Source organism: Triticum dicoccoides, chromosome 6A (genome assembly GCF_002162155.2).
Source record: "Triticum dicoccoides isolate Atlit2015 ecotype Zavitan chromosome 6A, WEW_v2.0, whole genome shotgun sequence".
In the NCBI taxonomy this organism is placed as follows: domain Eukaryota; kingdom Viridiplantae; phylum Streptophyta; class Magnoliopsida; order Poales; family Poaceae; genus Triticum; species Triticum dicoccoides.
In genome coordinates, this window is record NC_041390.1 from 16,098,927 (window position 1) to 16,112,492 (window position 13,566).

A 13,566-nucleotide genomic window follows, 5' to 3' on the forward strand; every position below is an offset into this window, starting at 1 on the left:
AAATGATGGAAATGTCAATAAAAATAAAATAAAATAAGTTTCCCATGTGATATGTGGTCTAGTTGTTGGGAAAATTTACAAATATGAATTTCGACTTTATTTACAAAATCTCTCTGGAATTTGTAAAATGGGCATAACTTTTGCATACGAACTCGGATTAAAAAGTTATTTATATGAAAAATCATCTACTCGAAAAGTTACACCCGATGGAGACCGCCTACAGACTGTTTGCAAATTTGTAGAATCCTCAAATTCCAAAAGGAAAAAAAGTTATGCTCAAATTTCAGTTTTTTTAAATTTTCAGTAAATCTGGTCAAAGTATGGTCAAACTACTTATTCAAGAAGTATTAGTTTTACTAAATAATTATTCAAGAATATTAGTGTTATTAAATAATTATTTCACCTTTTTTGAATTTTGTTCAAATCTGGTCAAACTATAGTCAAACTATGGTCAAACTACTTATTCAAGAAATATTAGTGTTACTAAAAAATTATTGTTTTTTAGAACAATAGTTTTAAACTCAAACAGTGAAATATGTGACTTCATGCTCAAGCTAAATTCCTGAGGGTTAATAGGATTGACATCTTACTATTGTCAGGAAAACAACAAGTGCAGACTTGGAAACGAGGGAGAATAGAACCCGAAAGTTAAGCGTGCTCAAGCTGAAGTAGTGAGAGGATGGGTGACCGTTCGGGAAGTTAGATGATTTGGAATGATGAGGGGTGATTAGAGATTAAATTGAGCAGTGATGAGGGGTGATTAGAGATTAGAGGTTAAAATAATTCAGAAATTTGAAAATAAAAAATTCAAAAAAAAATTCAAGAAAAAAATAAAAAAATAGAAAATTTCCTTTAGTACCGGTTGGTGTTACCAACCGGGACTAAAGGTGGACCGGCCACGTGGAGGGCCTTTAGTCCCGGTTCTGGATTGAACCGGGACTAAAGGGTCAGGGCATTAGTACCGACACTTTAGTCCCGGTTCCGAAACCGGGACTAAAGGCCCTTACGAACCGGGACTAAAGGCTCTTTTTCTACCAGTGAATGCACCTCAAGAAAAAATTATTTATGTGGCAAGTAATTAATAGAGAGAGAGAGAGATGCTGGTGGTAACACAGTATGTTACTGTAACATAACGCACTCCAATGCGAAGTGAGTCTGCGTGAATGAAAGTTTGCATGATACTCATGTATGTTATTACCCACTATGAAGATAATAAAAATGTGTTATATGCATGACACTAGTCTAAATTACTCCCCGCTATTACTAGCCTTAGTCGTATCTAGTATTCTTCTCCATTGGCACCACTACCTACCATGCAGTATTTTCTGTCAGGAAATGTAAAAGGGCGTGCAAAGAGAAGTACGTTGCATGTATCTTTCGGTCTCTCTCTCTCTACTAAAAAAAATCTTTCAATGTAATAATTTAGATAATTGATATACTATGAACCAAAAGTTTGATTTGTGATTTTTTTATATTCATGAAATTCTGGATACAAGACCTTCAGAACAAGATTAGACTAGTATTGCACTCTCTCAATCTCAAAATAAGTGTCTCAACTTTATACTAATTTTAATACAAAGTTAAACTAAAGTTGAGACTTATTTTGAGACGGAGGGAGTATATGTTAACTAGTGTGGATTTAGTTATTGCAAGTCATACTTCAAATTAATTTCAGGATGATTTTCATGCAGATACATTTCTTTTCGTTTATTACTTCCTCCGATTAATATTAATTGTCTGTCACTTTGTACTGAAGTTGTATGTGAGCGACAATGGATAGAAGGGAGTACAATTTTGCACTAAATCAGAGACAATTAATATGCATCGAAGGGGGTATTATTTCTGTGGGATTTTTATTGTTTCAGTTTTTCTACAGCAATATTAGAAGGCAGATTAGTTAATTACCGGAGGCTTTCCACTCTCAACCCCGACGAGCTTCTGGAGCAGGAGCAGCGGTAGCTGGTTCTCGAGCATGAGCACGTCTCGCCGGATGTAGGGCACCATGTAGAGTATCCCGTGGGGGCTGAAGATCGGGTCGTTATGCGCGTAGTCGCCGACCTGCTTCCCGTCTGCGGCCGTGCACCTCATCACCTCCAGCAGGAAGCAGCCGTCGAAGATCATCATGGCCAGGAACCGCTCCCTGCCCCCGCCATCGGCGCGCCACTCGCTGTCGAGGTCCATGTACGCGCCCTCGAGCTGCTCCGCGACGTCCTCCACGCCGTCGACGAGCTCGTCGAAGGTCCGCTCCGCGCGCTGGAGCAGCTGCCGCAGTGCCCGGCACTTGTGCTCCTCCATGGGCCGCAGGTCGAGGTCGCCGTGGTGGAATGGGCCCAGCGACACCACCTGCGGCTGGTACGCCTTGCTCTTGATGTTGGTCATGCAGGGCGGCACTTGGTAGATGCAGTGGCGCTCCCACCGCGACGCGGACGAATTGCCGGCTTCCTTGAGCTTCTTCTCCACGTCCACCACCCACGTCCTCTTGCTGCTGCCGCCGGCCGCCGCCATTCTGATTGATCTGTATATGATATGTGATTGCTATGGATAGGTTAGTAGATGTGTGTTCGTGCAGGGGAGGTTAGCAAGCTATATATACACAGATAAAGATGATGTTTGGCATATACGTTGCCTATGCAATAAAGGTTACTTGCATTGCATGCCACATAATATACTCCATATTACTATATCAGGAAGGGGTCATGATGGTCTTTTGTTTATTGCATGTGGTCCATACAAGATGCTAGGGGGAGCATCCGGCCAGAGCCGTGAGGAAGCGAGGAATATGTACGTCAAAGTAGCTGCTGTCGGGAATGATAACATATGGTTTAGGGTGGAGTGGAGTAGGGAACGCATCGCATCCATTTGTTTTTCTATAGTTTCTGCAATGTGCCAGAATGGATGGAAGTGGTACAAATCACCGGAGACGTGCTTGCAGACAGGTGCGTTGCGCCGTTGTGCCCATTTCACATCGACCAAGACATGCGAACCAACCTGTGGTTGATAATTATGTAGACAATGGTATTCCCAGCCCACCAGCGAGTCAACTAAGTCAAGTAGGAGAACGGCGGTGTGCGGCACTGGAACGCTGACGTGAATGGCGTGTCCCTCCATGTGGTAAAGCAGGGCCCCGCCACCGGCCCCACGATGATCCTCCTGCATGGCTTCCGGGAGCTCTGGTTCTCGTGGTGCCACTAGATGGCCTGGCCCCGGACCTCCGAGGCTTCGATGACTCTGGCTCCCCGGCCGGCCACACCGCCTACACCGTCCTCCACGTCGGCGGCAATATCATAGCGCTCTTGGATCACCTTCGCATCCCCAAGGTGCGCCTTTCGCTGCACCGATGTAGCTTGTTTTTTTTTCCACGGCAGCTGTCGCGAGTGACGCGCTGATACCGGGCGCCGGTGCAGGTGGTGGTGGTGGGGCACGACTTGGGCGCGCAGGCGATGTGGCATATGTGCTTGTTCCGGCCGGACCGGGTGCGCGCCCTCGTCGCGCTAGGGGTGCCGTTCTTCCCACACTCCCCTCGACCCGGAGATGTTCGCGGCACGCGGCGATGGCTTCTACATCACTCAGTACCATGTGACTCTGCCCTATATATTTTCACCATCCATTCTTCTTATTGCCAACGCCATGTGCTTGGAAGCAGTGAATTGACTTGTGTGACATGGAAATTAATCACATACAACTGAATCAGCTGATGGTTTAGTGCTGAGAGAGAACAAGAAGAGGATGATTTAAGGGGGGTTGACGAATTTCTTAACTTCTGTGCTAACAAGAAATTTAAATTTGCTACTCTAATTGATACTCTATGTCTTAGATGATGATACCATTAGTTTTCTTAAAGCTGGAGGAACAATGCACCTTCTATTTGCATAAGTAATAGTTTTGCTCCAAAATTAGGAAAATAATATTTCCCAAAAGTATTAGTCATGCAAGAGAGATTCGATGATTTAACACATACACTAAGTTGGCCTTCATTTGCTCCAAATTACTTTGTGTGTGTGTGTGGGGGGGGTCCCAATTTACATTTTCAGGCACAACATATCTCTTTACCTGGTGGTTGTGGAATTGTAGTCGTGAATGGTCTGTATGTATTGAGCACCATAGCTGTTGCAAAGGACCAACTTGTTTCAAAATCAACCATGTAGGAACCCGGAAGAGCGGAAAGGGCATTCGATCGGTACGATGTTGTGACCGTCCTAAAGAAGCTCTACTCCATCGAATTAGATGACCTCACTGCTCCTCATGGAGTGGAGATAATAGACTTTTTGGAGGCATCGTCGTCCCCTCTTCCTTTGGATGGCCGAGGAAGAACTGGGTCGGTGCGCCGAGAAGTTTCCAAAGTATGGTTTCACCGTGTCACTCAACTACTACCGCATGATGGACACGTAAGTTTCACAATTTCTCTACATGATTTCTGTTCAATCTTGCTTTCTAGCACTAATTTATGGGAAACATAGGAACTGGATGCTTGCCGCGCTATGGCAAGGCGCAATGATCACGGTGCCTGCAAAGTTTATCGGGGGTGATAAGGACACTGGTGTCAAGTCCTTTGGAATCAAACACTAAATCGAGAGCGGAGCTTTCAAGTTCAGTGTTCCAGACCTTGAGGTTGCCATCATTGAAGGTCACCACTACCTCCAGCAAGAGCAGGCTGAAAGGGTGAACCCTGAGATATTATCCTTCCTGGACAAGTTTTTTGGCGAGGAGATGCCAAAATAACCTTGGTAAATAAGAATTGAGTAAACGTATGGTGTATGATCTGGTTTCGGATATATAGGTTACTTTTCATGAACTGAAAAATGACAAAGCTCACAAAACTATATACTCGAATAAATGTCAGAGTTGTAGCTATAACCATTTGTTGAGTTGATCACGAATACAAGAGCTAGCTTGTAAAATACCAAGTGTTTAAAGCAAGGTTTGAAGAAGATGTACCATTGTTATCTTAGCAGAAGACAAAAGGTACCTTCAAAAGTGGACTTCTCTCTAGCTACTATGATACAAAAAAATAAGTATGATACATGTGCGTTGCGACGTGGAAAACGCGAGGAATGCATGTGTCGTGTCAAGTGTCGGCTCGGTCGCACTGAGGCACGACATTGATGGGTGCGTCGACGTCGGCAGCATGCACATCCCAATGAGAGGAATCAAATGATGTGGGTGTGACGTCGCCACAGGAACCTCTGAGCCGTGTGTCCTTTCCAATGAAACAAGTTGGTCCTTTGCAAACAGCTACTGTGCTACATACATACCATTGATGACTACAAGTCCACAACCACCAGGCAGAGAGATATGCTATGCCTGGTGCCACCCTGGGCCAGAAAATATAATCTATTGAACTCTCATTTAGTAGCTCAGATGGTTACATTAAAAATTAAAAGAAAATAGTTATGTAGTGTTTGACGAGAGGCTCTTCTCGGCAAAGACCTGACAGAACCAGCGGCCGTGAAGTCACTTTATTTTACAGAAAGGCGCTGTTTGGTTCTTGGCAAAGTATTTACCGAATGCCCGAGGTTTGGCTCTCAGCAAAGTTCTGTTTGCCTGAGAGGTGAGAGGTGTACGTCAGGTATTCTTTCGAGAACAATTCTCATCAAAGACGTTGCCGAGTGTTTCTGGCACTCAGCGTAGGGTTAAATTCCAATAGTGCAAGCACATACATTGTTTATTTTTTGCTAGTATGTTGAAGCTCTCCCCCCTTTCTTGTTTCCAGTTTGTGAATTCTGGTCATTACGTATTAATGAAAAAGGGTGATTGCACTGTTCAAATAAAAAAACACTCAAACCCAGGCATATTTGTAAACCCGTGCTAGTAGGCACAGGAACTCAAGTAAATTGCACAATAAAATTTGTACAAATGTATACATGTCACCCATCACAAACACATAGTCCCACATGATGCATCAGAAACATGCAATAGGATGATTGACCATCTAATGAAAATCAATGTACAGACTCACAGATTCAAGAATTAGTGTTTCCAACCCACAAGAGAAATTGACACCCTTATACATGCATATATATATATAGTTTGGTCGCAGTACAAATAATTGCATTCCACACGATATAGTGACCTCAATTTGCAGTTTGCTAGGATGCATACTAGTTAGTTACAAAAAGATTTTCATGGCTTGTAACCGAGAAGGCATGTCGATTTCAAAGAGCTTTGAGAAGAGAGCCAAACGCTGCATAACACGGATCTCCTTCGTTTTCAGATCAAGAACGACAAGCCGAGGATGGAAATTGGTCATCACATCACATTCACGTAGGTTTATATGCAGGAACACGATAGTGCTTCTCTCACTGGGGTGCATGAACGTAGTTCGAAGGTGTCGGTCGGCAGGGATGTCGGGGTCTAGCGACCGCACCTTCTCCCCCACATCGACCACAGTCTGTAGGGCCCATCCACTGCCGTCATAGAGTTGGTGCCACATGGAGATAGTGAAACCATCGACATAGAAGAATCTTAATAGCTTGGACCCGCACCCGACTGGGGAGGAGTAGGATCCTAGATAGAGTCGTCCTCTTTTGAAGTTGGTAAAAGCAGGGACGGGGACCTCCAGTTGGTCTGGTTCTCCTGTGCGGACGTCATAGGTTATGATATCGTCGCCATCGTCTGACAACCAGTGGATAATGCCACCGGGGAGAACAATGACTTTGCGGCGCCTCTCAGGCCACTTTTGCAGGAAGAAGCCTTCATGGGTCATGACGGGTCCCCAGGTGCTGGTGGATGATGTGAATGTCTGTATTTTGATGGCACATCCATTACTGCTGAGTGTGCCGATGAATATCAAGAAGTTGCAGTCAATGTCATCCGCAGCGGTGAGCAAGACACACCTACCAATGCATCTAACATAATCTGGGGTGACAAGGGGCTTGTGTAGGAAGGTGCGTTATCCAGTGATGGGGTCATACACACACATGTCGGATCGTCTCCTAGAAGGGCGGCGGTGGCATAGGAGGACGAGACCACCGCGAGACGTCACCGGATAGTACTCTTTAAAGAAGTCATTAGCATTGCGCGACACAAAAGGTCCCGGAGAGTCGTAGATAAATGACATGGCGGTGGGCATGTCCGGGTGGACCAAAGAGAGGGGTGGCACGTCGTTGTTAACATTGAGATAGGCGAGGATGCAGGAAGGCAGAATACCACCTTGTTGTGTGACACGGCAGATGAAGGACAGGTTGAGTATGTCGCGGCGGAGGAGCTTGCATGTTGCGGCGCAGCAAACGAAGGTGGGGATGTCGGAGCGCGCGACGATCTCGAGCAGAAGATCTGCTGGGAGCGTCCACTCTATCGGCACCGTCGAGGCTGCAGCCTCCGGCGTGCATGGACTTGGTCGTCGGCGTTTCTGCGCCGCGGTCGCCATCGGCGTATGAAGCGGACGACGCTGATCTGATGCGACAACTCAACGTTTGCTAGCTCTTATACGGTTGTACCACGCTGTGACGTACCGGACTCGATTACTGCAAGGTATGTAAGTCATGGACGTGGTCGTGGCCTCGTGGGTTTCTGATTTTAAACACGGAAAGGTTCTGATTCTTTCTCACGGAAAGAGCACGTAACGTATGTGGGTTGATCTGCGTTGCGTAATGGAGACGGACACAAATTAACCATGTACGTTGACCCGTGGGAGTCGAGAATAGACAAATCTTTTGTAACTACTCCTATATTAGTTTTCTTCCGAAGGAGCCGAAACTATTCCATACGCAAATCAAACAACAGCATTTTATCAGTTATTATTAAAAAAAGACGCCGATATCTACCACACATGTGGTATAATAGGTTCTCTACTCCTAATGGAGCAGTTGGTAGTCTCGCTTCCAGGGTTTTTTTCGTCCCACCACTTTTATCCGGTTTTTTTTCGTAGGTTAACCGTCGTAGATTTTTTTGTCGCCTTCCCCACTTCATCGGTTTATTTTCACTTCACCCTCTCACACAACGAAAAAAACTGAACGGATCAGAACTTTCCATACTGACGCAAATTATTTAGTAATGTCTTTATGTAAAAGAATCAATCACAATCAATCTCTAAAGATCAAATCTAAATTAATTAATCTTCATAACGTTTGTTTCCTTCCGAATCACGTCCATAACTTTCCTTCCTTGTTTGGGCAGAAACTGTTTGGTAGCAGAGATTAGGAAGCTTCCTACGAGTGTAGTAATAGGAAGTATTCTTTTTCTTGATGATTCGTTTCCATGCATGATGATAGTAAATTAGGCCAACATTCACCACTATTTATCAACGTCATTAATCGTATCCATTCCTACCAGTTTTAAGGGAATCTGCTCACTATGTCTTTTTTAAGTGGATCCGCTCGCTAAGTCGTCGTCGCACGTTATTTTCACAAGCAATTCCCCTAAAAAAAGGCGTGGGTATTGGTAGTTGAACGCCCGCTAGGTTTTCCGCCTGTCCCATCCTCGTGTTGTGCCGCCGCCACCCGCCGAATTTCCAGTCGCCCGAGCCCGTTATCTTCGCCAGCCATCGGGTCGACTGCCCCCGCCCCAAATCCCCATCCCCGAGCACTAGCTATCGCCGCGTTGCCGCCCCAAGCTCCACGCCACCGAGAACGAATCAAGCGCCGTCCCGACACCGCCGTCACCGACCCAGCACCTCCAGCCTTGCATGGACAGCTTCAATGTGCAGTCTCCCTTGCTGCCTCACCTTCTGCCAGCGCATGCAGCGGCGGGGTTGGACGCGTGCGTGCTTGCTAGCTTGCTCTCCGTGCGTACGTACTTGCTCTGCGTGCATCGCACCGGCCAATGCGCATGATGCGTGTGTGCCTGCTTTTCTTGTTAGATAATCACGAGAATAAACGAGACAAAGAGACACGGATTTTTACGTGGAAACTCTTGCGGGAGAAAACCACGGACGCACGAAGGCGTATCACTATAATTGGGAGGAGTATTACATTACACGAGAGGACAAACCCTCTACGTGCTAATCTGGTGGAGATCTCTCTCTCTCATCTATTCTATGACTAGCTGGTACTATATAAAGGGGCAAACAACTCTCTTTCTTGGTGGACAAGAAACAGAGTTGTAGTCATGCTACGTCTAGCACGGTTGGCATGCCGTAGTCCGGTAGGACTCCATCTGTAGTACAACACTTGTATGGGATTCGGAACAAAATAAAATAACACTCCACCTTGAGACGAAACCCTTACAATAATCATAGATAGCATCAACTCCTCAATTAAAGTCATCACAAGTAAACCTTGTGCCTGGAAACGTCCATTGGACTAATAAACTTCTCATGAAGTCATATTGAGCAAATCAGTCAGTAGGTCGTCCAGAAAACAGCACAACTATCAACAATGCAGACTAAGAAAACTTGGTCTCCCAATAAAAGTCTGAGTCTGTGCCACTGACCTCAAAAACTGAAATTGCTCAATCATCAAATGACATAAGTCATCATATCTCCTGTGGTGCCTGAACGAGCGCATAGCACATAGTGCAACATCATGGTGCACATCGCATTGTGAAGAACTCATTTCATGGAATCTCAACGTGCTTCAAAACAGAAAGCACAAACCTCGGCAAACAATACTCATGCAAGAGCATATGGTACGGATGGCATCGCGTGCACCCAAAAAACTGCCGACTTGTAGTGGTTAATGAGAAAATCCATGACACGGTCATAAACTGTCCTTGTAGAACAACTGTCGGATGAAGGAACCATCTTAACATGCAACGGGGTTTCAACTCTGCAATAGACCCCTCTTGAAAGAGCAATGACAACGGAATTGCACTTGAAACTTAACAGCGCTAAATGTTGTAGTATCTAGCAGAAACAAATCAATCTCCTTCTTGCACCTCAACTGATTCTCATCACGAACATAAATATCAAAACAAAACCTTCACATGCATAACAGCAAAAACTATGGAGAGAATAGAGTATATGCTGGCTACCAACAGGCTTAAAATTACCTCCTCCATACCCTTTTTTTATAACTGAATTGTGTTCTTCAAATAACTGCAGCAATATTGCATCGATTATCCTGACGGGCCATAATCCCCAAAACTCCACCTTGAAGAAAAACTGAGTGCATCCTCATAATCGGCTTGTGCCAACAACGCTCACATCTCGACTTGTCATAGGGTAAACTTTGTGTCATGATCCAATAACGAGAGGGTAGTAAATCGATGAACACAAGTAGTACAAGCCGAAGAAAAATTCGTGAGAGAATTTAATATGCGGAGCAAACGGAGCAAGGAATAATAGCACCTGATAGTACGGCCAGTCGACGTAGCAGTCGACGAATTAAAGAAACTAGCAGTGTAGCCTTCACTTGAGTGCTAGATCGGCCACGAGTACTAGTAATTAAAACCGATCTGGCTTATGCTTGACGTGATGCGAAGTAACAGCAGCAGCCTCGGGACTTGAACGAAACAGCATCAGCTACTCGGCGATGCTGTACGTGGAGCAGCGGAACTCGGTGGAACGGCCAGCTGATGTGGACGCTGCGTACTCGGGGCTTTAAGCGTATATACGCAGCAGTAGCAACTTGCGGATTGATATGACGCGGCGTACGGCGGCTCAGCGGCGGAAGCTTGTGCCCGTCTCGATGAACTGCTCGGATAGGAAATTGATCAGCGGCAGAATACCTGTCGGTCTCGGCTGCAGGGAAAATCGATCCCCCACGGATCGCCTGACGTGTGCGGCGGCGCACAACGAACCCTAATCCCACGATCTCAAATCTCGTATGCGATCTCAGATCAACTTGGCTCTGTATACCACTTGTTAGATAATAACGAGAATAAACGAGACAAAGAGACACGGATTTTTACGTGGAAACCCTTGCGGGAGAAAACCACGGACGCACGAAGGCGTATCACTATAATTGGGAGGAGTATTACATTACACAAGAGGACAAACCCTGTACGTGCTAATCTGGTGGAGATCTCTCTCTCATCTATTCTATGACTAGCTGATACTATATAAAGAGGCAAACAACTCTCTTTCTTGGTGGACACGAAACAGAGTTGTAGTCATGCTACGTCTAGCACGGTTGGCATGCCGTAGTCCGGTAGGACTCCATCTGTAGTACAACACTTGTATGGGATTCGGAACACAATAAAATAACATTCTGTATGTGTATGCCAGCGTGATGTGTGTGTGCGTTGCTGTGTGTGTATGATATAGATGGCCCGAGTGTGTGCATGTTGTGCTCTGCTCTCTGCTGATCTATGTGTTGGTGCTCCTGCTATATGTTCATGCCATACAAATGAAATTTCTGTTAATCTTCTGACATGTTGAGTTGGTTCTCTCTGTCTTCTGAGGGGATGAATGCAAAGCAGTCTATTAAGCCAGGCACTATTGCTGAGCTAAATTGACAAAAAAATATTGGTAGCCATAGTTGTAGTTTAAATAGTAGCGAGTTGTCTGATATGTATAAAGAGCCCGTTGCAACTGAGCTCGTTGCTAAATTGACAAAAAAAGTCGCCAGTGTCACTTGATATGTATGAGAATATTAAATGTATTATTAACATGATTAATATTGAACTCTTAAAGTTAATGTGGCCCCGTTCCAACGCACGGGCGTTCTTCTAGTAATAGGTATTCGCCCACATACCATGTGTGGCATGAGCAAGGGATAGCCCACACAGGTTGTGTGTGCGCGAACAGTAGAATTGCTCACATGTGTGGGCGCAACTACTTCGTGCAACACGCCCAACAAGTACTATTCATCCCCACCCCGCGCATATGGCACGAAGCAAATATGCCCACAAGTCCTGGCGCAACTACATTAGGTACCCGCGGGGTGACGATTTAGTTGCCATCCGGAATGGCAGATGTATTTATTCGGGGTGGAAAATATGGTTGTAAAAGCATGACAATTTTTGTTTTGTTTTGGTTAACTATAGTTGTCATGTCTAATTTATGATAGTTGCCGCGTGCAATCAAACCATAGTTGTCGTGTGTGAATAACTACTTGCCATATATGGTCAAACAATAGTTGCCATGTGTTTACCTAGTTGCCTCGGTATGTCAAGATTCATGCAAACTTAACTGGACGGTGATCCAGGCATGTGGGCAAATTGCATTGTTGCCACACTCAGGGGCGGAGAGAGGCCGGCAACGCGCCCCGGGCCGCCTTCAAGCAATACCCCTGGATTTGGGTCTCACGTCTCTGGTACACTATAGTCACCAAAGGAGTTGGGCCTCACGCCCCGGCCCAGGCCCTGGGGACCTGGGGCCTGTCTCCGCCCCAGTGTTTTTGTAAAAAAAATAACCCAGTAGCTTAGGAACGTCAGCTGGGGAGGGAGCGTGAATCAAGCGAACGATCCTATGTTTTTTCCTCGTTAGCACATCCTGTGATCCGGCGAACCATGAAGCGCGTTTGGAAAACAGGATAACCCCAAATTTTTTTTACCATGCACTAATTTGCAAAACAAATGGAATTGGTCCGGCGGCAATTTCAAATAGGAAAAAATGTTTTATCTAGATAAGTGCAATAAATTTTCCATGCTCCAAAACACGGGATTCTTTTCTAAAAGCCACAAATGCCATCCTCTTAATAACAAAAATGCCACCCTCTTAAAAAAATCATGTTATTAATAATAAAACTGCCATGTACAAAAACTAACTTGACTTTTTTTTGCGAGGTAAAAACTAACTTGACTTGTGAACATTATAGAAAAATTTCATCCTCTTAATAATAAAAATGGCACCCTTTAATAATAAAAGTGCAATATTATTAATAGCATGTCTCCTGTTAAAAATCTGTTTAAAATACAATTTTATATTGGCAGCGAACGAGTTAAAAATGTGACATGTCTCCTGTCCTTGCGCCAAGATCCGTTTAACAAATCTGAGGAAGATAGCGCGTTCAGTGGGAGGGACTTAAAATTCGACGTTGGCCAGACAACATTGTTCATATAATTTTTTTGGAACATCAACATTACAAAAAAGCAAAAAAAAAAGAAGTTATAATCCAGTTCTCCATCCCGTACAAGCCAATGTTGCTGCCGATAGAGTTTGACAATTGCCGAAACAAAAACTAGCATCTATAAAGTTAACCAGTACGTCACCGATTTTTGTTGAAATGAAATGCCAGAGACATCCTCATATGTGAGTTGAGGGAATAAACGGATTGTCACCAATGGTGCCAAAGTAGTAGTGAGACGACATAGACACATCCAGCCACCCCTCCTTTCACATACATAAAACAAACAAGTTCAGCTGACCTTCGCGCTAGATCCGGTGGTGCACGCGCCACCGAAACCAGAGGAAACCTATTCAACACTGTCAGGGGTTTTGCTTTTACAGCAATGGATTGTTGTTTTTAGTCCGCTTGTAATATGATTGCCATCTTAGGCAACCTCTTGAACAAAACACCTCAGAAATTAAGTAGGCGCAAAAAGTCCAACAAAAACCAGTTACTACAGTTGTAAACTAGTGCATACAATTGTAGATCGGTGTATAAGTAAAGACCTACACCCAACCCACCCCATTGTGCCCCAACCTGAACTTAAATTAGTCAATTCAATTCAGCATTGTCTACTTATCAAGAATTTCTCCCTTGGGCAAGCAAGAATCTTTTTTTGTTCAAAGAAAAGCGCTTA

At 44.7% G+C, this 13,566-nt stretch overlaps 1 protein-coding gene and 1 pseudogene across 1 annotated transcript in view; one reads left to right on the forward strand and one right to left on the reverse strand.

Moving 5' to 3' along the window:
- The window catches only part of LOC119318842 (UPF0481 protein At3g47200-like), a 6,358-nt gene extending 3,829 nt beyond the window's left edge, over positions 1-2,529 (reverse strand). Inside the window, exon 1 of the mRNA XM_037593420.1 lies at positions 1,906-2,529. Coding sequence (XP_037449317.1) covers positions 1,906-2,505 — 600 coding nt within the window. The 5' untranslated portion in view covers positions 2,506-2,529. The remainder of the gene's footprint in view (positions 1-1,905) is intronic.
- A 362-nt stretch (positions 2,530-2,891) lies between these two features.
- On the forward strand, positions 2,892-4,719 carry LOC119315494 (annotated as a pseudogene).
- The last annotated feature ends 8,847 nt before the right edge of the window (positions 4,720-13,566 follow it).